The sequence below is a fragment of the Barbus barbus genome (assembly GCF_936440315.1).
Source record: "Barbus barbus genome assembly, chromosome: 3".
Classification (NCBI taxonomy): domain Eukaryota; kingdom Metazoa; phylum Chordata; class Actinopteri; order Cypriniformes; family Cyprinidae; genus Barbus; species Barbus barbus.
Window position 1 is genome coordinate 5249554 of NC_136731.1, and position 27831 is coordinate 5277384.

General features: G+C 37.9%; 1 protein-coding gene across 2 annotated transcripts; it reads left to right on the forward strand.

Moving 5' to 3' along the window:
• The first annotated feature begins 1931 nt into the window (after positions 1-1931).
• Positions 1932-26490, forward strand: LOC306854437 (uncharacterized protein). 2 transcript variants are annotated; one of them, XM_079392420.1, is made up of 17 exons: positions 1932-2120; positions 3243-3587; positions 3701-4051; positions 5532-5636; positions 6604-6705; positions 14310-14402; positions 15478-15528; positions 15724-15837; positions 20175-20318; positions 20596-20676; positions 21021-21119; positions 21239-21325; positions 22539-22640; positions 22723-22821; positions 23348-23373; positions 25597-25656; positions 25781-26490. In XM_079392420.1, the coding sequence occupies exons 1-17, from the start codon at positions 2036-2038 to the stop codon at positions 25985-25987; spliced, it is 2151 nt and encodes a 716-aa protein (XP_079248546.1). In that variant the 5' UTR covers positions 1932-2035; the 3' UTR covers positions 25988-26490. The 2 variants fall into 2 exon arrangements, with proteins under 2 accessions (XP_079248546.1, XP_079248547.1); XM_079392421.1 differs by lacking the exons at positions 14310-14402; positions 15478-15528; positions 15724-15837; positions 20175-20318; positions 20596-20676.
• Positions 26491-27831: the final 1341 nt, after the last annotated feature.

Here is a 27831-nt window from a genome sequence, read left to right on the forward strand (position 1 = left end):
GGCACCATCTATTGTTGTAGGTGTATTATTGACATGTTAAAGTATAGACCCTGAATATAAGACGATAAATTTGATAATTGCCGAAGATAATTGTTTTTGTTACATATTTAAAGTAAATTGGAACATGGAGAGAGATAAATTAAATTAAAAAGTAGTGACTTTTTGAAAATTGTCCTTTGTGATCAGAAGCTATATTATATATGAGAAATCAGCAAACAACAAAACTGCTGAAAACTGGACACATCACAGGATGAACAGGTGATGAGTAAAACAGGAGAGATACACCTAAAGCTGCCCATCTTTACTGATTTTAAACACTATGGAAGAAGGAACATGTGTGCTTGACACTTGACACTGATACTGTATGTTTTAAATTGTACATAATTGATTTTGAGCTTTATCTTCAGAATCAGCATATAGAAAGACTAACTATGTACATACCGTCAGATACGACAGGAACAACAGCCACAAAAATGAACATGAGCAGGTTGAGCTGACGTTTTGTTAGGTCATCTGTCTGGATCATCAGTGTGCAATCAGACACATGAAGACAAGCTGTTGAAACAGGATTAACTTTTGTTTAATTTTGAGGAAGAGATTTGTGAAACTGCATCTTATCCAGATAGACCTGTTCTAAATAAATGGGATAATATAACTATGACAGATGTAATGCATCTGTAAAGGCATTTGCCTGAAACGGCATACTATTATTAACAGATCAAGATATATATACCATATATTCTGTTTGTGTGTCTGTCCTCATTGAGTATGATATCAATCCCTGACAGCAAAAGCCATCGGCAGGAACTTCATCTAAGGTTACACACAGAAACCTGACCAAGTTGTAGTTTTTTGTTGTTTTTCACTGTTCCAAATGATTTTACTAAATGATTTTCACTGTTGTGTTTACCATATCTGACGTTCATTGATCAACTGTGAAACAAATAAATACAATAAATCTGTTCATTATATGAAACTACTGGTTCACTTTAGAAGACATGGATTAAACTGCTCATATGGATTATTTTTATCCACGTCTATTCTGTAATTTCATTAGTATTAAGAAAATTACAATTGTTTTAATTTGTGTCCCTGAGACTAACAAAGTCTGTATTTTGGAATGACATGAGGGCGAGTAAATGATAACAGAATTATTAGTTTTGGATGAACTATTTCTTAAAGGAGTCATCAGATGCAAAATTCACTATTCAAGTTGTTTGAACATAATTGTGTGTTGGAGGTGTGTGTTCACATCCATCCTATAATGATGAAAATCCACCCAGTGTTTTTTTTTTTTAAATCCCCTTTCTCCAATCAGGCTGTTCTGAGAATCCTGTCAGAATGACGTAGTTCTGTACAGCCCCGCTAGGAAAATTTAAACACTACAACAATTCTTAAAACAGCAATACACAGAAACATACAGCATATGAAACCACAACAAATTCTGTAAATAATACATTTTGTGAAATTACAACCTATAAAGACAAGATATCATATTTTCTCTCCACTATAATTTTTTTATGTTATGAGAGGTTGCTGCGGTTTCTTCTCTTTACTTTTAAAGTTTGGCTTTTTTTATTATGAGGTGAACATGTCGTGATTGTTAAAGGTCGTAAGCACTGTTTGGTTAAGTTGGTGGTGCTTTTCCTTTATATTCTGTTTTCTCTTGTTTTTGATCAGTAAGGAAGCTTTTGTAATTTTATTATCTGAATTCTGAATCTATAATCTGAATTTGTCTTATTCATTTTGGTCTTGCCCCCTCCTGTTGCCGATTTAGTCTTTTTCTTAATAAATTAATTTCTTGCATTATTAAAGTGTTTGGGTGTATTAACGTCTTGGGAGTGAGAGCCTGCTATTTTTTTATTTAGATTAACACGATTCATAAGTTGGGGCTCATCCACCTTCTCTGTGATGCCTCCCGTTTGGCGAGTAATTCAAAAGTGAAAGTGAAACTGATAGGACTTGTTTAGGGATTTTCACGCACCCTTCGAATCTGAGAGACTGCGATTGCCTGGAATCAACCTAGTTCAAAGACATGATCGTTTTGTTTGATTTTGCACATTTGAAGATGCACCTACCGGACTGTGTTTTGATATCAGTATTATTGATGATCGCTGATGGTAAGTATGATCTGATTTACAACTATGCAGGGCTGCCATAGTTCTACAGGGGAGCCTATACCTCGATAATAATAATAATAACAACAGAATTGGGTTCGAAGTTTAAACATAAATTAGTAAACAGAGTGAATCATTTAGGCGTTTTCTTCCTTATCCACACGAGCACATTTTCCGTACAGACCTTAATGGAGTTTGTTTACGCATGGAGGTGCGCTCAGTAGACCGATACGGCTGAATATGAAAATTATAGTGATATGTTAGCAACTTTGAGGAAGAATTCGCAAGCGATTATTATTATTTATTTATTTTTAGCGTCACAGAAACTTCAAACTTCAGTGTTGTTCGTTTCGAATACTTTTAAGATTTTGTATCTATTACATTGTTAATAAATAAGGACTTTATTAGATCAATTTTAATATATGAGAAATGTTTTTATTAATTCATATCAGCCGCTGTTTTAAGGATTAATATTTTACCGCACTTGTGAAACTATGCACTCTAGCAGTGATTCTGAATCATTCCAGTCGAGCTGCTCTTCAAACATTCAAGTGATTTGAAGCATTATTGTTGAATACACTTGTTTTAGACATGACCAGAAGGATTAAATGTGCAAAACCTGATGTGGATTTATGACACCATACGGAATTTGGCCACACCTTGATATTTAGTCAACTAATTCCACTAATTCATTGATCTAAAATATTGTTTAATTGTTTAAATGTGGTCAAAATCATGTCTTAAAGCCTCCTGTGAGCAGCCAAAGGTGACTGTGGGAAGGGAATAACCTATAATAGCATGCAACCTGTGGCATTTCAAGACATTAACATATGCTAGTTATATAGTTGCCAGAGTCAACACTGGCAGAGAGTGTTGCTTTTCTTTTCATTGAAAAGTAAACTAAAAGAACCAGTGTATTAGAGAAATGGTTTTCAATCTTTATCTTTTCAATCAAAGGTAAAATTAATAGTTTTTGTGCACCAATAATACAGAACTCTTTATAAAAAATAATTTGTACAGCAAATTTCTACACAGCAGAAAGAGGCCATTTCTGTATTTATAGTTGTTACATGCTGAGCAACCTGGTGTTTATTATTTAATAAATATTGTTTATTCATATTTTAGGGTTGACTGTACACAGTCCCTCTGGTCCTCTGGTTGCCCCTCTGGGATCTTCAGTGGTTTTACCCTGTTATGTTGATGAACTTTTACCAGTGGAGGGTCTCAAGGTGGAATGGAGAAGAACAGACTCAGAAACTCTGGTTCATCTGTTTCTGGAGGGTGAGAGCCGAGCAGAGAAACAGCAGAAGGATTATCAGGATAGAGCTCATTTCTTTACTGATCAGATTAAAGATGGAAACTTCTCCCTCCGTCTGAACAATCTGAGAGCTGAAGATGAGGGACGATACACATGTACAGTTCACAGTCAGCAGGATTCTGGCGAGACTGTGGTTCAAATAAAAGATGTTGGTGAGTCTGGATCACATGAGTTCCATCATTTTTTATGATTTAAAAAAAAAGTAATACTGGACATCAAATTCACTCTATATCTGATGTTGTAACTGTTTATTTCATTCTTTCAGAGCGTTTGCTAGTATCAGGATTGAGTCGCTCCATATCTGCGTCTGTGGGTGAAGACGTCATTCTGAATTGCTCTGTAGACTCTCACATCCCACCTGAACAGTTTGAAGAGGTTTCATGGAAGAAAACAAATGAAGATATTCTAGTTCTGCTCTATCAAAACAATAAGACTTTTCCAGATTCATCAGATGAGAGATACAGAGACAGAGCTGAGTTCTTCACTGCTGAAATCCCCAAAGGAAACTTCTCTCTCAGACTGAAGAGTGTCAGAACTGAGGATAAAGGAGTTTACGTGTGTCAAGTGTTTGCTGGAGACCTTTCAGCCAATGCAACTGGAGTACTGGAGCGGATGGGTGAGTAACAGATAGACTTACATTACACAATTGAGCTAACTAACTAACTGGTAAACAAACCAGTTTACTCTTTCAAGTCAATACAATAGAGGAATTCATTTTTGGTTTGGCTTCTTTTTTTTCTAGCTGCAAGGAATTTTAAGAAAGTAAATACGCAGTGCATTCAGAAAGTTTTCGGAGCCTTTTCACTTTTTCAGTTTTGTTATGTTGCAGCCTGATACTATAATATTTAAATTCAGTACCCCATAATAACAAAGAGAAAACTGAATTTTAGAAATGTTGTTAATTTCGTAAGAAGAAAAAAAATGAAATAATGACATTTACATAAGTAAATGTACACAAAACACAAACTTTGCCATGTGAAAGCAAACCGCACCAAGAATAAAAAGCAACATTGTAATCCTTTTAATCCCAGTTTCGGAACAAAGCAATCGATCTACAGGTGTGAAAGTACCCTCAGAGAACTCTGCAGGGCTGAACATGCCTACCCCTGGGCTAGACAGAAGTCTAAACAAGTGAATACTTTGCAAATGCACTGTATGTGGCCTTATTCTAGAAAGTATGTAGAAAGCACAGTACTAGAAGGTACAATCTTACTTTAAATGTATAGTTTTGTTCATGTTGAGTGTACTTTGATACCACAAGATATCATGAGAAACATGATGCGGAGAATTTATTATTTGCAATTAAGAGAGAGAGAAAAACAGGGAATTAGTAATGTAAAGAATAATGTACAAGAAGATGTTTACAATATTTACAAATATGGGACGAAGTCACACATCTAACAGAGGGGAAAGGGTCTGCAATCTATCTAAACCAAAAGAAAAAAAACTTAAAACTCTGCAAGTAAAACATAATAATAAAAAAATAAAAAAAATAAAAATGAATTGACAATATCATGAAAATAACAAGTGACACAATAGCCTGAATGAAATGAATTTATTTAAGAGCAGTTTTAATTTTGTTCATGGTATTATAGTAACATACTGTAAAGTAGATTACCGTAAATAACTGTAATTAAGTGTAAAAGTGTTGCCAATATTCTACCATTAATTTACAGGACAATGTTTTGTAGTGTTGGTCTGACTGGACCTTTCAACACTGCACTGTTATTTAAATATTTCTGTGACACATTTTAATTTCCACATCAGGACTGTTGTGATTAATTTGAATGTCCACCTTCCTAACCTAATACAACTTAACATAAATTTTTATTTGAATAAACCACAGCTATGCTAATGAATATCAATAGCAGGGATATATTTATTTGCTGCTGCTTTGGGTAGTGAGTCCCTGTAGCTGCAGACAAGTGATGAATTGCATGTGTTGGAGATTCATCTGTATTTGAAATATTGCTAAATATTGGTAAAGACTAAGTCAGATGTGACAAACAATAGTGGGTACATGTTCTATCTGCCCCACTAATAAATGAAACCAACTTTGTCTTCTGTGTATAGAGTCTAATCTCTGTATTTCGCAGGTTTCTCTGTTTCACACATAATGGTGTTGATTCTCTGTATTACTGCATCTGGATCTGCACTTCTGCTCTGGTGTCTGATCTACTGCAGATCACATTTTTTCACAGGTATGTTTACAGGAAAATAACTCCGGAGAGATGTCCAAAAAGAGAATATCAATGTCACAGTGTTTCAGTTTAAGGAAAATCAACCAACCATCTTTAGAACGGTTTACTTTTAGGTGACTTTTAAGATTAGAGAGAAAGTATTTTAACATGGAAAAAAATCAGAGTGTGAGGGGTAACTCGATTTACGCACCGCCGTCACCTGCCTGTCGTCACATGCGTCTTATGTTACTTCCTGAATGCAAGTGCTCTTCATCGTTCTGTAACAGTAACAATGCTTTCAACTATTTATTATTTTGAACATGTAAACCGGGCAGGGTTAACCTTACAGTAGTGCTCAACACTGATTACTGTCAGACTTTCAAAATATTTCTTCACTTGAATTATGATTATAATAATTTAATAGCACAGCCACCACAAAATCAGACTTACTTTGAGATCATTCTGAGGTTAAATGCAGACTTGAAATCATAACAAGATGTTTAATAGCTATGATACTGTTTTTGAAATCAAATCTTTGCATAGCTATGACAGGAAACATTGGAATCTAAAAATTAGTTAATCTTAAAAAAGGAAAAAGACAGGTATCAAATAAGCATGTGTCCTGAAACATTGGTGTGTCATATTATAGCACATTCAGTGCAATTTATGAAAGAAATCAATTAAATGTGTATGTGGGTGTGTGTGAAAAAATTCAGTTTAATTCTAATTTAATTACACTTTTTTTTTTTTTCTCAGTAACTGATTACAGTTACATTTATTTTGTAATTAAATTAACGCAATCCCATTACATCTAACTAGTTACTCCCAACACTGTTCAGATGTAATATTCTTGAATATTTCAGCATTTCACTCGACACTCGGATTTGCTTAGAAACTACAGTCACAGCTGAGTAAACATTTAGTAAGCGTATATGTAAAGTGGCTCAAGATGATATACATGCACTTACATTCTGTATTTGTTCTTCAGAACCCATTGCAACCAAACATGTCAGGACTCTTGGGGTTCTTCATGCATTTCTTCCAAATATTATGATGTTTGTGGCTTTTGTCCTCTGGGGTGTTACAGAAGGTGAGTGTTTCAGATCTGTTGATCACAAAACCAACATTATTTGAAGACCTTACAGATCTGTTCACCATTTATAACAGGGGTAGGCAACATTTACAGTAGGGGTGCTCCGATGAGGATTTTTAGACATTTATTCAGGGCCTGAATTTCATTTTTGAAAATGAATTGACTCTTGTGAGAGGTATTTTTTTTTATTTGGGTGGAGCCCCTTTTTTCAAAAATATATATTTATCTCACCTAAATGTTTGATCATGCACTGCATTTTTGTTTTGACAATCGTGCAATTGTTGCACTATATAGCCTAAACACAGCACAAGCCTGATTTTGTGAGGCGGCCTTTACACCAGGTTCACACATACTCCCTTTGCTGTGCGCATGCAGTTCATGTGTGGTATGTAAGCAGTGCAGAAGCAGCACTGACTGTGCTTTCATTTTCGTGTCAATCCATGTTCATATTTGCCGCAAACAATGCGCTGTCACTTTAATTCAGCTCATGCAGCGGAAATGATCTCTGCACTTCTGCAGACGCACTGCTCCTGGAACGCACTACCAGTCTGTAACCGTGTACTGCACACGCAATCCATAAACATGAGCACAGAAAAAATATGCACCGCATACGCACTGCAAACAGAGTATGTGTGTGCGCTGCGAGTGTGCATGAGCGCAGTTTCTGGGAGAGCGCGTGAGCACTGAATGTTTTAAACACTGGCTAGAATTAAAAATAAATTTAGTGATGATGCGACACTGCCTCGATTGTGCAAGTGACAATTCCTGTGTCAACTGCGCAGCTCGCTTATAGTTCAGACGCGATGTGATTTGAAGCCATTTGTGCATTTCGAGAGAAAGAGAGAGCGCACACGGGGATTCACTCACGCTGTTTGTGAAATTATGTATCACAGAAATTTTTCAAATTACTTTATTTAATGAAGAAATATGAATTGTACCTCACCTTCAGCATTATAATTATTTTAGTCATGTCATATTTTAATTATGTCATGCCAAACCTCTCACGGCAGGAAATAGTTTTTTTGAGATCGGCCTTTTTAGAGACCGCCGATCAAACACCCCAAGCAACATTGGTCCTGGAGTGCTGCAGAGTTTATCTCCAATCCTAATCAAACACACCTGATCAAGTTAATCATTGTCACAAAGATTACTTAGGCTTTTTTCTTCAGGGTTGGAGCCAAACTCTGCAGGACAGTAGCTCTCTCGACGTTGCCTACCCCTGATTTATAACAAATTGTTTCCATGCATTGTGTCATGCTTACGCCACTTTTCCCTGAATGTTTGAATTGATGCAACTAAAATGTCATTTTTCCCTCTCGTGATAAGTTATGGTAACAGATGTTGGTATGTTTACGTTTATTGCAGCCAACACACTAGCCATTATATTTAATCGACGGAGATGTAGAAATGTATCTTTAGTGAAGCAGCACAGAGAGCCGCTTCTGAAACATGCCATGCCACGGCTGGTATAAACTCAAGCATTGACTACAGTGGCCCGTGGCCGTGTCAGAGCTGCAATGCACCGCAAACATGTGCAGTGTACATAAGGGGTTATCCAAGCTTTAATAGCAAGGAATGCCCCTTATACTTGAGAGTGGCCACATATTAGGTGTTTCTCGGAGGTTATAGTACATTAATGAACAATAATGTGGATTCTACATATGCCTTATACACTTTAGAATACTGTTCCATCGTTAATGAATAACTAACAATTAACTATTAACTAACAAGAAACTGATTAACGATTTAGTCAGTAATAGCACTCAGTTGAAGCTGTAGTTCACTATTAGCTAATCAATAACTGCTATTTTTTTCATATATCCTTGAGAACTACTAAGAAATACTGTATACAGGTACATAATTGAAGTGAATTATGCATAATGTATAATTAATTCTAAAGTGAAGATCATGGCAACCCACTAGTAATGACTCAAATATTATCAAATCCTTCTAAAGGAACTACTAACTACTTGGATCACTATTCTAAAGTGAAAAGCATGACAACCTTCCAATGTTGGCTGACGTCATTGTAAGCTTTTGAGATATACAATATGTAAGGTTTTGGATAGTAATGACTTTAGTGTTACTACATCCTTCTGAAGAAATTACTAATTATTTGGAACGGTATTCTAAAGAGAAGATCACGGTAATCCACTAGTAAAAATTTAAGATTTACCAAATCTAGCTAAATTAATTACTTACCAGAACCTTACATAAACCTCAAAATTTTACAAAGGCTTGTTGTTGTTGTGGATGGTCTATAAAACAGGTCGATTCATTTATACTGTTATCAGCACATGTTCAAGTATATTCTTGTCTCTTGAGAATATGCGCTGTTAATGCAGCGTTAGAAAACTCCATCAGTTTTTTTTACTTTCACTTTCTGTATGACTGAAGTTAAGACGTTCACCGGCATAACTATTTTATGCAAATTTTGCACGTTGCTGTTGTGATATCCATTGGCTCGCTTCATGGTTTAAAACAGAAATATTTCCAGTATTGCGACGTAACTGCAACCCCCCATGCATATGTATCTTAAACGCAGGGATACATGAACGAGGAATCAAATCGGTATGCCGTGCTGTCTGAAACACGTCTCTATGCTTGTGCGCGCTGTACTGGCACACACCCGAAGCGCGCATAAGCATAGAGACGTGTTTCAGACAGCACGGCATACCGACTTGATCAACTGCGATACGTTTAAGCCCTAATAGCCTATATGACAGATCAGAGCAATCTTTTATTTACTAATTTAACACTTTAACCTTCAACCCCATTTAGGGCCTCGCAGGTGAAAATAACCTACCTGAATTAAAATGGTAACAGTTTGTGACAAAGTGTGCTTACACAAACAAATTAGGTATCTTTGGAAAGAAGAGACTCTGGGCTTTACTATCTATCATCCAGAGTTGATAATGCTCAAAAAGATAAAAAGTTATAGACACTGACGTGCCTTGAAAAATATTTTTCCACACTGAATGTTTTTTTATTTCATATACAAATACATGAAATAAGTCCTGGAGCAATCCAGAAAAGTAATGGATCGAAAGCCATGTGTCTCATCAGTTCATATTTCAAATTTGAAGAAGATACCATGAAAAATGAGATTCCTGCAATATTTTTTCTGAAACTATTTATAGTCCCCCCACCCCCCTGTTTGAGGAAAAATAACCACCAAATGGATTGCAGAATTATACAAGCTATTTTAGTCATTATACATGTTCCTGCATAGTTTTTCAATTATAAAATAATAGACAGATTTATTTGAGCACTAAAAAATACAAAAATAATTATTTGAGTAATAAAAAAGGGAAAAAAATAGAAAAAAATGCTTTGTATATAGTATGTATACTGAAGTATTCTTCGTTATTCGTTATTACAATGATAAATATCACTGCCAGACGTGAAGTGATATTGCCAGACATGGTCATAGAGTCAGTAAACACACGCTGATGTGCTTCCATTCAGATTATAATCAAACAGATGGGCCATATAATCAATAATAGCTGATCAATGAATCACAATGATAGCCGTCATAGAGTCGCTAATAAACACGCTGATGTGCGTCCATACAGATTATAATCATGCAGACACGGCCACATTCCCCACACAATACACACACACACATATAAAAAATGTAGAAGAAAAAAAAAACAGTTTTTTATGGATAAAGCAGATCGCTAAGTTACGCCCCGCTCAGATGACAGCGTGCGTCACAGAAGCGTCACTGCCGGCAGGAGGGAGCGCCAAATTCAAATAATCTATATTCCGCTTTTCTGAGACTTTTTTTTCCGTAGACGGTCTCATTATGTTTGTAAGACCGTATTCTACAAAATCGTTTTGTTTTTTTACCACCAAGACGCTGTTTTTGAGCGTAATTTATTCCATAACGGACGCGAACAATAACTCTCTGAAGAAATGAAACGTAAACAAAGGGATATTCATCCTTATTACAACGTTATTGTTTCGCTGGACTAAAAGTGCTCGCTGGGATGTTTTTCTGTGGACCCTTACCTCTCTAACTAAACTGGGATTTCAGCAGTGGACGCGTTTGTGACTCGTTATTACAATGATAAAGGTACGTACGGCTTTTTTACTCTGCGTGTTTGGATGTGTACTGCTTACACAAATGTAGCAAATTTGTGCCACTCATTCCTTATAAGCTTTCCATCGAAAAACAGCGATCTGTCGTCGATGCTTGAGGCTTAGACCCTCAGAATGATATAGAGTTTGACAAGATTAACTTTGTCCCGTTTCATTTATTCTATTAGAAAACAATGACACATGCAAACAAAGAGCGTTCAGTGCGAGGTCGCTCTGGTGCAGGCTAACAGGTTAACATGAAATTGTCAAATTGTTACTCGATGTCAATCGCATACAATGAAAATACAGAATAATTAGAAAAATCATTTACGCACAATAAATAACAGAGCGTCATATCTATACACATTTTCCCCAGAACGTTCTCGCGACCCGGTAGGAATTCTTCCACGGCCCGGTGGTTGGGGACTTCTGGTGTAGGGGGTTCCCTTTGTTGTTGTTGCAGAAAGGGGTTTCCCGAGGTTGCTGATTGGCTGGAAGTTCAGAAGTCGTTCCATGTGACGTCTTGGGTGTTGGCTGACGTATGGTGCAGAATCAGTGACTGGTTGAGGCGGGCACAGTCGGAGTTGGACTTTGCGACAAAACTTAACTCAGAATGCGAAACTCTCAACGGAAAGAAAAGAAACTAAAATAAAAGGATGTAACGAGACTAGGTAGTTTTTCTTCTCATTGTCGTAGCAGCTGGCATGTAGGCCAGAGCACGCTCGAATGACGCTCAAAGAGCACAGAAAGTGATGACAAAAAGCATGGCTAAAAGTTAGAAGAGCAGATGCTGCAGAGCAGAAGAGCTAGTTTGATGGTGTCTTGAGTTTTTAAACTCTACTTTTAGACACCTCCTAATGCTTGTCTTGACCAATTAGAAATGATTTTATCTAGGGGTGTTGTTCTGTTTCTTTCCCCATCATAAATCCTGTATCAGTCACGAATTTTCCCGCTCTTGTAAAGTATAATTTTGGACATAATTTCTATAACAAGACTATGATACATTTGACAAAGAATTGATTGGAAGAAACTTTTAAAACATGAATTTCCAAACTCATACCAAACACGAATATAAATCCTTAAAGTCGTTCAATAGTTATTAAAAGACATACATAATATGTGATTAAAACATGATAGTTAATTGTGTGGGTTACATACATGATATGGAGTTATGCATAAAAATGATTAGTTGCTCATAAGTCCTTTTAAGATGATTTTTGTAGCATATAGAAAAGACAGTCTCTTTGAGGTTCTGTGTAGGACCTAAAGGACATGTTCTGTGAGCAAAGGAATTTCAGTCTGGTTCTTTGTCTCCTATGTGTTAATCACAGAAAAATGTGTGACTAATCAGAATATATTTAATTGATTGACAGCATTAAATATAATGTATCTTGTTCCTATGTAAATGCTTATAATATATCAACACTAATAGCCGCTGCCTATTTTTATTTCTATTATTCTGCAGTATTTGTAACGGGGCGAACAAGACGTGAGATGTGCGGATCCATGTGCAAACTTTTATTTATAAACATAGTCAATACACAGGCAAACAGATATGACACGGGCAAGACACAAGAGAGATCCTAGTGTCACGTATCCTGTGGGTGTGCCCTGGTTGGCCACCAGATGTCACTGTCTTGTCTGAGCACATGGGGTTGTGTTGTGATTGTTCCATGTGTTCCCCGGTTGATTGTTTGACCCCGCCCTCCTTGTTATTCCTTAATTGTCTCAGCGTGTACACCTGGTTCCTCCTCGTTTGTCTCCTTTAAATGATCCTGGTGTTTGCAGTCCTGTTCAGCCACGTTGTCATATGTTCTTGGTGCAGTAAGTCATGTGTGTTTCTAGTCCTCGTTTTTGCATTGCTCTGTCGGTCTGTTTTTCCCCTCGGGGTAATTTATGTTTCTGTTTGGTTTTCTTTTGCTTTTATAATTAAAACTACCATTTCCCTGCACTTGAGTTCTCGCTTCATTTTCACTGCTCGTATCATGACACCTAGGGCAAGCGTGGGTCGACGATCGGCGAACAATATCCAATAGGGCAAGGCAGAGAAATAATCCAGGTACACAAGCAATAATCCAAACGAGGTGCAAACAGAGTCCGAACGGTAAGGCAAAGGGTTAATCCAGGAAACACGGGCAGATATAAAAATCCATCTCAAATGGAGCCCGCAGCTGAATCATCCGTTTATTCATTTTTCAAAGCGCTGGTAAAATGTACAGTGTAATATCATAAAGGTATCAATTTAATATATTTTATATATTAAATTATTCATTAGTTAAAGTTTAAATTAAATAGTTTTCATGACAGAGTTCAAGTTAAATCTTTTTGTTACTACCGAATTGATAAACAGCAAGCACAAACTATGCAAAAGTAGCAGCACTTCTGGCACACTCAGTGTCCGAATTCACTCACTCGTTTTCATTCACTTCTTCAAATGAACTGTATTGGCGGAGGGAATAGTAAATGAGGGTATGAGGGCAATTTTGGATTCAGCCACTATTAAAGCAGCCAAAGGAAACCCTAAAATGTTTGTGCCTCTTTCCTTTAGTGATTTAACATCTGGTGTCATCACTAATGGTCATTCATCACTTATCTTATTAACTCAACATCAATATCAAAGAATATTTTCTGCCAACATTATATGAACATTCATCAAATACTGATGACAAGTTATGGTGATTTAATGAACAAAGTGTTTAATTCTAACACTTCCATAATTGAGAGAAAAGTTAGGAACAATGACTATAAATCACACTACAAACTAGCACACACAACCTTGTTAATTTGAAGTTAATTTTCATTCTAAATATTCAAAGGATGTTACAAGAATGTTGTTCTCAATGTTTTTCACCCAACATTATGAGGACATTTAAAAAAAGTCTACAAAGTGTTTTTGTGCTAACCTTTTGAGAACATTATTAAATACTATGTAACGTTGAATGAACATTCTATTAATGTAACAAGAATGTTTGCTCATAAATTTGACAGAACTTTGTTAACCAAACAGCTGTGGAATACTTGATTCTGATTAGTAAGTCATGATATGCCGAGGTATGTTATTTCTTGGTAACAACAGGTAAAAGCTTAAACAGGCTCATTCGGGTAACTAAAGTTGGTGCTATACGCCTGCTTTTCTTCATGGAAGCTTTTTGTTTGGTTAGCTAATAAAATGTTAACTTAAATCAATATTATAAGTACAATGATTTAATTATGTCATCCTGTTTGAACTTGCTGCTTGCTAGCAACTGCTTTCTTCACAGAAGCTTTGCGTTCAAATATTTCAACTCAAATCCATATATCTTGTCGAAATATTTATGTGGCAGGTATCCATGTAATAAGAGGGATAATGTATATCCAGCCGGCTGTTGTCGCAGAATAACCCCCCTCAGGGTGAAACAAGATCACCATGTTGGTGGTTATTCTGCGATAAATGGTTGGATGTACATTATCCCTTACTTAAGAGAACATTCCCTGATGTTTCAAACATCATTTATTCATTATTTCATTTATTTTTGCAGGATTTCTGTACGAGACAGTCACTTGCTGTGCTCTATATATCCAGAGACCTCTGATGTTGATTTATGTTGCACCATATTTAGAACACATGTCAGGTTTGGATTTTTAATTTCAGATTTTAATCTTCAGCAATGAATTTAACAATTTAAATGAGTGAGTTTATGCCATTTGAATTAATGAATGTTCAAACATTGATGTGTTCTAATACATGATGGCAGAGGGTATTTACACAAGTGAAATACATCACAATAGATGTTATTTAAAGTAAGTAAAAATAGCATTATTTTGCATCTGTTTATGAAGTATTTATATAGACATTCAATATGGAAGAGCTTAAAGAGAGCACACTGAGCTTAATGGGAGCAGCAACAATTATATTAGCGTAGCACACAATCTAATACAGCTAGTCAGCTAACTGTGTTCTGTAGCATCTGCGCTATGTTGCTAAAACTATATTTTGGATCTAATGTAATTATTTTCCGACATCCAAGTTCCAGGTTATAATATGCAAAAGTCTGAACATTAATGATCTGATTGAATTGAAATTACAGGAGGTAAATAGTAACAAACATATCAATTGGCTAAGACATCAAGTAGGATAATAAATAAAAAACATTTAGGTACGTGAGCTTAATACGTACATTTACACTATTATATAAAGTTATATGCATAGCTATAAAACTATAGCGCGTCTATTTTTCTATTTTTAAACAGGAGATTTAAATAATCAAATAATAAATTGGATTATATATTATAACGTATGTTTGGAATAATAAGAATACATTTGACAGAAGTATTTTTAAATACATTTTACACAATAATAAGAATAAATTGGTAAATAAAATTCATTTTATTTACAGCAGACAATCATGTGACTGGCCACATGAGCAGCGTGATCCCAGGATCACAAAACTCGCTCCTCCACTGTGAATAAATCGCCATCCGAATCCATGAGTTTTATCACTGAGGTGATACGTAAATTTATTTTCACAGACGTCCATATGAGAAACAGTTACTGTCCGAATAGGGCTTAAGACCACAACATAACATAAACTGTGATAGGGTGAGTGAAAATAGCCTCTGCCAACAAGGTGGCCTATTTGCACTTGGTGTAAATTGATACTCTGATGCAGGGAATATTAAGCCTGCCGAAATAATTTTTGTTTGCAGATTTAGCTCTTCAGTCTGAGTATTTCCTGGTAATAGTGGTTTATTCTTCAGGTTGGTAAATCTAAATGTTCTTCCACATGATATCATGTTTATCATGCTGTCATCCATGCACAAAAAAGTTTAAAACCAAAAAGTAAATGTACCTGGTATTACTACTTTATTTTCACTCAATAGTCATGATTTAGTATCATTCTACATGTGTTTAGTGCTGAATTTCTCAACATAAGTTTATTAATTTTCCTTCAGTTCTTTTCAGCCGTGCTTGGGAAAAAATGATGCGTTATGAAGACTTTGAAAGAGTCATGATGATCAGTGTATTTGGATTCCTGATTTTGCTCTGTGTCATCTACATAATTTACTGTAAGTCTTTGTAAAGATAGCCTTTTCAGCTTATCCATAACTGATTATATTAGAGATGCACCAATATATCGGCCAACAATTGGTATTGGTTGATAAAAGCATTTATTCACACTAGTTTAAGAACAGCTGATGATCAGGGCCAATCCTGTCAATCAAAAGAGGGCAGGAAAATGCATTGAATTCATTAAGAAACCTCACCAGTTTGAGGTTCAATATTAATAGTAATTATATAAATTATTAACAGCCACAAAGAAATAATTTCATCTTCAGAATTTAATTAATGTGAGTTAATATTAATTCAATTAATAATATTAATGTTCATGCATTTATAACTGATACCAGTTACTCTGAAACAAGTTGCTGAAAATGTTTTTATTTGCATTTCTTTCAAAATTGTTTAATTATTAATAAAAAAAACACACCAAACTATAGGGATTGTTATCGGTATCGGCAGATATCACTCTGAATAATCCGCTATTGGTATCAATGGAGAAATTTGGTATCGGTGCATCTCTAATATACATACACACACACACACATATTCAAATTCAAATTCAAATTTTATTTGTCACATACATATACATACATAGTACGACATGTAATGAAATGTATTGTACGACTGTCCAACAAATTGTCCAACAAAATTAAGAAAAACCTCAGTTTACAAAAATACAAATAGAAAAAGTACAGTAAACATATATACAGAAATAAACTAGCAATAAAATAAAATAACAAATAGATATGAGAATAAAAATAGAATATGATTCTATATAGATTCTATAAAAAGTAAAGTGTATGTCAGTGATAAAGTGTCCGTGTGCTGTGCAGTGCAGTAAAGTGTGTAAGTGAGTAAAAGGAATACAAAAGACAAATGGTATGTAAATCCCACTCATTTATCCTTACGTAACCTTCTACAAATTAGTGCAGATTGTAATTGAAAATGTGCAAAGTGGAAGTGTGGGGTGATGTGATTAGAGTGGAGAGTGGTTAAGACTCCGAATGGCCTGCGGGAAGAAGCTCCTCCTCATTCTCTCTGTGTTCGCCTTCATGGAGCGGAAGCGTCTCCCTGAACGCAGCAGAGAAAAGAGTCCATTGTTGGGATGGCTGAGGTCCTTCACTATCTTCCTGGCCCTGGTCAGGCACCGCTTGCTGTAGATCTCCTGCAGGTCAGGGAGCTCGGTGTGAATGGTACGTTCCGCTGAACGCACCACCCTCTGGAGGGCTCGTCTGTCCTGCATAGTGCAGTTCCCGAACCAGGAAGTGATGCTGCCCGTCAGGACGCTCTCGATGGTGCAGGTGTAAAAAGTCTTAAGCACCCGAGAGGGAAGTCTAAAGTCCCTTAAGCGTCTCAGATGGTACAGACGCTGTCTGGCCTTCTTCACCAGGGTGCTGGTATGACAGGACCAAGTCAAGTCCTGCGTGATGTGAACACCCAGGTATCTGAAGCTGTCCACTCTCTCCACTGGAGTCCCGTTGATCGTGATCGGCTGGTATGACCGCTCCTGCTTCGTACTGAAGTCCACTATCAGCTCCTTAGTTTTGCTGATGTTCAGGTGTAGACTATTCACCTGGCACCAACTCTCCAGGTTCTTAATCTCCTGTATGTAGGCCATCTCGTCGTTGTCTGAGATCAGGCCCAACACAACAGTGTCATCAGCAAACTTGATGATGGTGGTGGAGTTGGAAGTGGCCACACAGTCATAAGTGTACAGTGAGTACAGCAGGGGGCTCAGAACACAACCTTGAGGGGCTCCAGTACTTAGGGTGATGGAGGATGAGGTGTGTTTACCCATCCGTACGGCTTGCTGTCTGTCCTTCAGGAAGCTGGAGATCCATTGGCACAAGTATGTGCTGAGACCAAGGACCTCCAACTTGGAGGTGAGTGTGGAGGGAATTATGGTGTTAAGCGCTGAACTGTAGTCCACAAACAGCATTTTTACATAATTCCCTTTTCTGCAGTCCAGGTGACTTGTTGTGGTGTGGAGGAGGTGTGAGATGGCATCCTCCGTGGAGCGGTTATGCCTGTATGCAAACTGTAGTGGATCCAGTGTGTCTGGTAGTGATGCAATGATGAAGTCTCTGACCAGTCTCTCAAAGCACTTCATCACCACTGATGTGAGGGCTACAGGGCGATAGTCGTTTAGGCAGGTGGGCTGGGGTTTCTTGGGGACAGGAACAATGGTGGACTGCTTAAAGCATGAGGGGACTATGGACTGTTCCAGGGAGAGGTTGAAGATCTCAGTGAACACCGGTGCTAGCTGGTCAGCGCAGGCCTTCAGAACCCGACCTGTGATGCCATCTGGTCCTGCTGCCTTCCTGATGTTCACTCTCCTGAATGCCCTCCTCACGTCATGCTCCGTGATGGTGAACACGTTGTCCTCACCGGCTTCCTCAGCGTGCATGCAGTTAGCACTGCTAGCGCCGCTAGCGTGATTAGCTGCAGCCTCGAAGTGAGCATAAAAAGTGTTCAGCTCGTCAGCCAGAGAAGCGTTCGCATTCCCCGATCTGGAGGGTGGTGTTTTATAGTCCATGATGGTTCTAAGTCCCTGCCACAGGCTCCTAGAGCCGCCATGTTAGAATTGCGACTCTAGTTTCCTCCCGTAGCGCTGCTTTGCCTCCTTCACCGCTCTGCGCGTGCTGTAAGATACAGCCTTGTAGTCATCCATGTTCCCGGTGATGAGCCCTGTGTTGTAGGCAGCGGAGCGGGATCTCAGGGCGTCGCGGATGGTTTTATCCACCCACGGCTTCTGGTTGGGAAACGTCCTGATGATGGTTTTCTGCACCGTATCATCCATTAGTTTCTCTATAAATCCCACAACCGCTTCCGTAAACAAGCTGACGTCATCAGAGCTGCGCCGGAACATGTCCCAGTCTGCGTCATCTAGCGCGTCCTGCAGAGCGGCCACCGATTGGTCCGTCCAGCGTTGGACCTCCCTCTGCACCGGGGCTTCCTGTTTCAGCCTCTGTTTGTAAACAGGCATGAGGAAGATGGCGGCATGGTCCGATTTCCCAAACGGTGGTTGTGACTGTGCCTTGTAGCCGTTCTTGTATGGGGTGTAACAGTGATCTAATGTCCTTTCGCCCCTGGTGGGGCAGCCGATGTGCTGATGGAAGTTCGACAGTGCACGCTTGAGGTTGGCACTGTTGAAATCTCCCAAAACAATGAATGCGGCGTCCCGGTGCTGTGTCTGGTGAAGGTGTAGTGTTTCATGTAAATCCCATATCGCAGTGTCTGTGTCCGCTTGAGGTGGAATATAAATGGCACTGACGATGACCGAGCTAAATTCCCGAGGGAGATAAAAAGGGCGACATTTGATGGTCAGAAGTTCAAGATTCGGTGTGCAGGAGCGTGAGAGGGGAACAATGCTCGCGCTGTCGCACCAGTGTTTGTTCACCATCAGACATACTCCACCTCCCCTAGTCTTCCCCGAGTCCAGCGTTCTGTCCATGCGGTAAACCGAGAAGAACTCGGCCGGCTGGATGGCATGGTCTGGTACCGCTGGGTTCAGCCATGTCTCGGTGAAGCAGAGAAGGTTGCAGTCCCGAATGTCCCTCTGGAACTTGACTCTTGCCCTGAGGTCATCGAGTTTGTTATCCAGTGACTGGACATTGGCGAGCAGGACACTTGGTAAGGGAGCGTGGTGTGCGCGTGCCCTCAGCCTGTTCCTGACGCCGGCTCGTTTCCCTCGAGGACGCCGGTACGGGTCGCGTCCTTTGTTCCTTCTCAGGATCTCGCTCGGCCAGGATGGGTCCAGGTTCAAAAACAGAGAAAGGTGAGTGCATTGTGCACCAATAGAAATAAGAGTGGCCCTGTCGTATGTAAGAATGGCCATCTTACAAAAAGAAACCGGTGATTATGGTTTACAATATGAAAAAATAACAAAAGACAAGGTTTGGTCGGAGCAGTCGTGACGGCAGCCGATCTCACCGGCGCCATCTTAACATCTTAACACATATATATATATATATATATATATATATATATATATATATACACACACACACATAATTTTTCTACTTCCTTTTAATCTTGAATGGTGTTTTGCCTTCAGAAGAAAGTTATAGAAATGGGCATCTCCATTTCATACTTTAAAAAATCACATGATTGTGAAGCAGTAGTTAAATTATATTAGTAAAATTATGTGTGAAGTAGCAATTCTTCAATTAATACTATATAAAATGAATATATTCTGATGGAATCTGATAAACAGACTGGATTCCAGCATGTCTGCAACTTTTAATGATTATTAAAAATAATCTTTTAATTATTTTTAAGCCCTAAATTTAATGTGGAACTGAAGAAGTACTTGGATATTTTTTTTTTTAACGTTTTGTAGTATTGACTGAAAAGAAGTCATGCTGTGGACAGATATCAGAATGGAAATGGAGTAAATTAACAGCTCTTGCTGCATTCATCTTTTTCATTCTGCCTTCATTACACATCACACTCCTGTACGTTGCCTTTGGAGCTGCCAGAGGAGGTTAGTAACCCTTTATCAAATCAATGCCATTTCTGAATTGACAATATTCAGAAAAAAAAGTATAATACATAGTAGATCACATTTTGAGAACAATCAACACACTGAGAATTAGCCTCACAGTAACGAATCTGATTTATGATCAGATACTTTATTAAGTAGCAAAAGGGTAAAGAGAGATGAAAAATAATGGCTTTAATGTGAATACAATGCCATCCAAAATTCCATTTTTTTTTGGTCAAAGAATCTCACTTGAACGTTGTAAATCTTCTGTTTTTAGGTTTTTTTGTTGCCATACTGTCCCCAATATGCTTTTTTATGTCATTCTTCTGTTTGGTTGACCTAAACAAGGGGAAATACTGTAAGTATGTTAACTCATCTGTCTATAGTTCTGTGCAATACTGAGAAAATTTACTTTCAGAATAGATGCTTAAAAGGAACATTTCACCTTAAAATTAAAATTGGGTGAACTGTCCCTTTAAAGCTTTAAATTTCAAAACCTGTTTCCATACATTCGGAATATTTCAATGGTCAGAGTTTATGGGTCAATTCTCTGTCTGACTGAATCAGAACTTTTTTACTTTATTTGTTCTATTTTTAGATCTGTTCTCTTTTCCTTGATTGTCTTCATGTTTGGTGTTTTTGACTTCGCTATTCAAGAGTTTTAAACGGTTCATTGACTAAAAACATTCAAATCTTTATCAGGTTCAGTTTTACTCAGTAAATCTGCATGGATAACCTTCACGTTTATGATGATGGTAGCAGTTATCGGTTTCTGCATCGAAACGATGAAAAACGAACAAGGTATAGACATAGTATATATTTCTAATACTGGAAAGTATAATAACTTCATTTTATAATTCTGAGTGATAAAAAAGGTTAATCTTTCAATAAATTTATTTAATATATACTTCTGTTCACAGATGTTACTGCAGGATGGGTCTGTACGACTGTATTTCAGCAAGTGCTGTGGATGATTACAATATATAATCATAGTAATGAAGATCTAGGTACAGTATCAACCATCTACTTAAACTAAATTTGTAATTTGTTCAATATCCAATTTCACGGTCTTGTTTAAATGATTACAATATATAATCATAGTAATGAAGATCTAGGTACAGTATCAACCATCTACTTAAACTAAATTTGTAATTTGTTCAATATCCAATTTCACGGTCTTGTTTAAAAATCACTTTTGTATGATTGTTATGGTTCACTTCAAAGGTCAAAGCGACCCAAGTTTCAGCTTTAAAATTTGGCTTAAATACCCAAAGAAAATATCAAATGTGATGAATACAGTTCAGAATATAAAACTCTCACAAATATTCTGAATTAAAAAATTAAAGTATACAAAGGGCAGACGTGAAGGGTTTGGAAGTGAAGCTGTCACGACCCGGGTTTGAACTCGGGTCTCTGGTGTGATGGTTGAGAGATCTACCACTGAGCCATGGAAGTAGTGAAGTTGGACCCAAATGAAACACTTAAGGCATTACTCCAAGAAACGAAGATTTAATAAAAAAATCTTTGCAAGGATAACTCAACAAAAGTTCTTCTCGGATTGAGGAATTACAACATCAAAAACGATGGAAAATCAAAAGAGAAAATAAAAACTGCACGAGGGGAGAAAACACAGTGAGATAGCAAATACAATCAAAGTCAGGAACTCAGGATACCTTACTTGGGGTAGCAAGAGAGGCTTAGCGCGACCAGGCAAGAAACACAGGGCGAAGACTCAAAAACCGAGTGGGGAAACAAGGGAAAGATACACAACTTAAATACACTGGGGGAAAACAAGACACAGGTGAGCTGGATAACGCTAACAAGGCCACACGAAGAAGAACTAAGGCAAAGGAGAACAGAGGGGACCTCTAGAGGCACGGAGACAAACTACAGGAGGAAAGATGCTGACAGAAGCGTTAATTTTGACACATCATTGGTTAGAAAAGATTACAAAGAGTAAATGAAACTGAGTTTACAATTGCAATTGCGTTTTTGTTCATCTCAGTACAGTTCATTTCCAAAGAGTCAGGGTAAATCTATACACGTGTTTAAACGACTGGTCGTCTGCATAATGAAAATCAATCAAAACTAAGTGGACAAGCATCTGAGGATGTAGAAGGTTTTTTATTTATTTATTTTTTTGCCACAAGACAGTGATGAATTTATCAGCTGCATGTAAAACAAGTAATATTCCTGAGATAAATTTACATTAATCTGCAGATCTAACCCTCACCGTTAAAAATATTTTGTATGCGTTGGGATCCATTGGTGTTGTTTTGCTGAATGCTGTTGCACTGATGACAGAAACGATACTAAAAACAGGTGAGTGAACACACCACTTACATCAATTTGACATTATTTAACAAAGCTGTCATAAAGATTGATTTTAATATTTTATCCTCAGTTAATGGTGAGCGTGCAGTTGGTGATTTGAGAGTGGTTGTCTTCTCCTCTGAAAGCATCTTTACTCTTTCTCTGCTGATTTTGCTCATGTTTGAATACTGTAAGTACACTTCCCCAGAATTCCTTGTTTTTTATTTCAATTCATTTAAAGCTGTCATTCAAAAAAAGACATTTGAATCGGTTTCTGTCTTTTTGTTCAAAGTGGAAAATTTAGAAATATGGCTTAAGTGGGTCATTAAATGCATTTTTTGGCACCAATAATCTTGTTTTTTTTTAATTACCCTTCAGTTTCAGAAGGTTAGAAAACAAAAAACTTTTTTTTTTTTACCACTTTATTTTGATTTTCCATTTCACAACTCCTTGAGTATCTGTATTTTAGTATCACCATGCGAAAGCTGGTGTTTCATTGAACTGAGAGACTCAAAGTTCACATTATACATTAACTGCTCACAGTTTACATTATAAAATATTAACAAAAAATACAACAATGTTCAGGGCAGATATTTCTATCAAACTGTATTTGTCTGACTTTTAAAGCCATTTTTCACATTAATTCAGTGCATCAGTCATGCTTTATTTATTTAACATTTTTTGTCTTTGCTGCTCTTAACAAACCGGGATTTCAGACATGAAGTCTTTGCAGTGTTGTCAGGTTAGTGTCACTGCACTTAGATTTACTGGTAACACTTTACAGTAAGGTCCCATTAATGTTAGTTAATGCTTTAACTGTATATTAAAAAAAACACAACTGTGCATTGTTAGTGCACCATAACAGTCCATTAGTGGAGGGATAGAGGGGACTTCACATGGGGGACGAGGAGCAGGAAAAGAACATGACCAGACACAGGTAAAACACTCCAAGGGGTAGTGGCGGGTGGGAGGAGCCATGAGCTGGAGAAGCTAAGCGGGGAACCAGAACACAGTCAGGACAGTAGCCCACCACAGAGCCATTTCCATTTCCATTTAGTCATTTGGCAGACGCTTTTATCCAAAGCGACTTACAATTGGGGAATACAAAATGCGATTCATCTTGAAGAGGCAATCAGACAGAGGAAGTGCTCGTAACACCAAGTCTCAGTCATTGTTCAAATAAGTACAAGCTAGTAAGGGAGGGAGAGAAAGATAGATTTTTTTTTTTTTTTTAAGTTTAGGATGAAGTCAAGTACTGCCGAAAGAGATGAGTTTTCAGTTGTTGCTTGAAGATTAACAGGGATCCAGCGTTCCGGATAGAGGTGGGAAGATTATTCCACCAGCCAGGAATGGTGAACGAGAATGTTCTGGAGAGTGATTTTGAGCCTCTCTGTGATAGTACCACAAGGCGTCGCTCTCTAGCAGATCTCAGACTTCTGGAGGGGACGTAGGTTCGTAAAAGTGAGTGGAAGTAGGAGGGGGCTGAGCCTGTGGTAGTTCTGTATGCAAGCATCAGTGTCTTGAACTTGATGCGAGCTGCCACTGGTAGCCAGTGCAAGGAGATGAAGAGAGGTGTAACATGTGCTCTTTTGGGCTCGTTGAAGATCAGTCGTGCCGCTGCATTCTGAATCTTTTATAGAGGTTTGATTGTGTTTGATGGCAGACCAGCCAGAAGAGCATTGCAGTAGTCCAGTCTAGAATCGACAAGGGCCTGGACAAGAAGTTATGCAGCATGTTGTGTCAGAAAGGGCCTGATCTTTCTGATGTTGTGTAGTGCAAACCTGCAGGATCGAGCAGTCTTTGCAATGTGCTCTTTGAAGGTCAGCTGGTCATCAAAGGTTACACCAAGATTTCTGACCGAAGTTGATGGGGTAATCATTGATGAGCCTAACTGAATCGTGAAGTCATGCTGTAGAGTCGGGAGTGGCAGGGAAGACCAGAAGTTCCGTCTTTGCCAGGTTGAGCTGTAGGTGATGTTCTTTCATCCATGCCGAGATGTCCGCCAGGCAGCCTGAGATCCGTGCAGCTACCGTTGGGTCATCTGGTTGAAAAGAGAGATAGAGCTGTGTGTCATCGGCATAGCAGTGATAAGAGAAGCCATGTGCATGTATGATGGGACCCAGTGACATAGTGTATGTGGAGAAGAGGAGGGGTCCAAGAACCGATCCCTGAGGAACTCCAGTGACCAGTTGATGTGGTTTGGATACCTCCCCTCCCCAGGCCACCCTGAAAGACCTACCGGTGAGATAGGATTCAAACCAGCGAAGTGGAATCACAGTGATGCCCAGTGATGAGAGTGCAGACAGGAGAATCTGATGATTGACAGTGTCAAAAGCAGCAGAAAGATCCAGCAGAATGAGGACTGATGATTTGGCATCGGCCTTTGCAATTCGCAGGGCTTCAGTGACTGAGAGTAGCGCAGTCTCTGTTGAATGGCCACTCCTGAAAACTGACTGTTTAGCATCCAGTTTGTTGTACTGTGAAAATGGTGGAGACTTGGCTGACAACCCCTGGGGAGTGGAGCCCTAGGTGCAGATAGAGAGCAGATGGGACCAAATTGAGATTAGAGATTAACAAGTAAAGGGAACTGTGAACACAGGCAAACCAGAGAACAATGAAAACTAAACAAATGAATGAGGGATTTATATAGCGCTTTATTGTTTATTGCTGTAAATGCAAAGTGCTTTACAATCATGAGGGGTCTCTCAACAGAATATAATTGTTTCAGTTAGTTTATGTTAGCTCAGGACCACGTTATATTTTAATAATGTATACTACATGTTGATATTAACATTAACTATTGGTTAACGTTTTAGAAGAATTATTCGGTTAGTTCATTTTAGTACTGTAGTTAACTAACATCAACTAATGAAACCTTATTGTAAAGTATTACTGATTTACTATAAACCTGAAATTTACTGCATGCATTTAATATAAATTCAATATTTACATGAATCCCATCTAGGAAGAAGTGAGGTTTGGAGACATTCCAGTCACTGATACAGAACAGAACTACTATTCTCAGGTGAATCTCTTATAGACAGATGTACTGAGTGAATATTACATTTTGGTCTACAATAGATATTTACTTTATATTGAACAGTTTTGTCTTATGAATAATATTTTTTAAACATGTGTCTTTATCCTAGACACAGAATGCAGCAGCATCTGATGAACCTCCAGCCAATGGATCAAACCAAAATGAAAATGCAACAGAATCGCATGAAATGAATCCTGTACTGAATCAAGATAAGGAGGCTGGTGTGAGTGACACAGCTGAGACAGATTTAGGGGAATCACAAGCATTCAATAAGGGAAAAAGACTTGGATTGATCCCACATTTTCTCAGACCCTGAGTGCTGCACTGTGTTTAAAAACAAAGTTGACCTAGCTTGATAAAATAAGTCAACCTATAATAGTCTTAACCTATAACTTAAGTTAACTCACCTGTTATGTCCCATGGCTCAAAAGGGATGTAACAGAAATAGGAACATATGAGAATGCCAAATTTGAATCTAAAAATGTAACAAAGTGAACTTTTTTGGAAAAAAATTAAATACAAATCTTGTTAATGCAACAAGATTGTTTAAAGTGGAAGTAAAGCAGCCAGTCAAGTTCACATTATTTAGTAAACTGATTTCCACTTTAATAAGTCAAGTTCAAGTTGAGCTTTATTGTCATTCTGCTACATGTGGGGACACACAGTGGAACGAAATGTCGTGCCTCGCAGGACCACGGTGCTACATAAATACAGACATACAACAATGAAGTGAAAAACACTATAAACCTATATACTACTAACCTACTGACAGATTTAACTACAAGTATACTATATATAAATATTTACCCTATACAAACTACAAAAATAAGAGATAAAAAATACAAACTATACAAATGCTTCACAAATACTGTACATGTGTAAAGAGAGATATTTTGAGTCAGCAGCTGGTTGGGGAACAGTGCAGGATGATTTGTAGTGCATGAGCATGTAAACATACATATATTGAGTCTTTTGTGAGATTGTGTACACGCAGCTGTGTGTGTAAAGTGTCTAGTGCACATAGAGGAGAGTGTGTTACTACAGGTGGTTTGTACAGGCCCACTCACCTGTGTGTGACTTCGAAAGCACACTTCGAATTGCACAAAAAAAGTTTCATACAGTTTTTTTTCCTTTGGTGTGGTAAGGTTGGGGGTGTGTTTGGGGTGGGGGGTGGTCCATGTTTCAGCAGGTTGGGGTTTCAGAGGGGGGCGGGGTGGTTTGAGTTCAGGGCTCTCACAGCCTGGGGGAAAAAGCTGTTGAGCAGTCTGGCGGAGCGGGCTCTGATGCTCCGGTACCGTCTTCCTGATGGTAGGAGCTGCAAGAGACTGTGAGATGGGTGGAGTCCTTCACGATGCTGTTGGTTTTGCTGTGCAATAAAATAAATATATATATATATATAAAACAAACACGATTAATGTAACCATTTTAAAGAGAAAAGGATATTTTGTTAGCTTTTAGAGCAGGGGCGCCACCATCTTGCGATACCACAGCATGTGATGTCATGGGGTTGGTTTGCTCCGTTGGCCAGTGAAGTAATATAAGCATTTTTTTACTTTTTGAACACACGCTTGTTTTGAAATGGAGGAAGACGAACGTGAAAGGACTGTTGAGTCCATAATAAGTGCAATTTCTTATGCATTTGAGCCGATATGACGAGGGGATCGAGCAGTAATACCGTTACAGGCGGAAGACATCGTGAAGCTGCTGGTTTGGGGTGAAGAGCGGGCCAGAAACAATAAGCAGAAACAAATTTGATGCTTTTAAACAGTTTACTCAGAGCAAAATCGTTATTTTAATATTTACGTTCATGTGTTCCTCTGTATTATTACCGTTCCAAAACCAGTTTGAGTAGAAAAAAATACTGGTTAATAACGTTATTTTTCAAACTTAACCTAAAATAATAATAATAAAGTACAGCATTTTATTTACTCAAAAAGAAAAGAAAAAAAAACACACAAAGAGAGACTTGATCTGGTAGGCTATCTTGCACTTAGTCATAGCCAGCATCATCTTTTCTTGGCCAAATGTATTAAACGAAAGCTAAAACTGTCAATGCTTTAAAGACGGTATTTGTTTTCCAGATATTTAAAAATGTTGCATGGTTTTTAAAAAAAAAAAGCTACTCGTATAAAATTGCATTTTGAGAGGAAAACCATAAGC

Excerpts from the sequence above, each read along its gene's own strand:
- LOC306854437 (XM_079392420.1), top strand. The coding sequence starts at position 2,036 with ATGATCGTTTTGTTTGATTTTGCACATTTGAAGATGCACCTACCGGAC. Across the intron at positions 15,529-15,723 it reads AATAGTGGTTTATTCTTCAG|TTCTTTTCAGCCGTGCTTGG; the intron begins GTTGGTAAATCT and ends ATTTTCCTTCAG. Across the intron at positions 22,641-22,722 it reads AGAAACGATACTAAAAACAG|TTAATGGTGAGCGTGCAGTT; the intron begins GTGAGTGAACAC and ends TTTTATCCTCAG.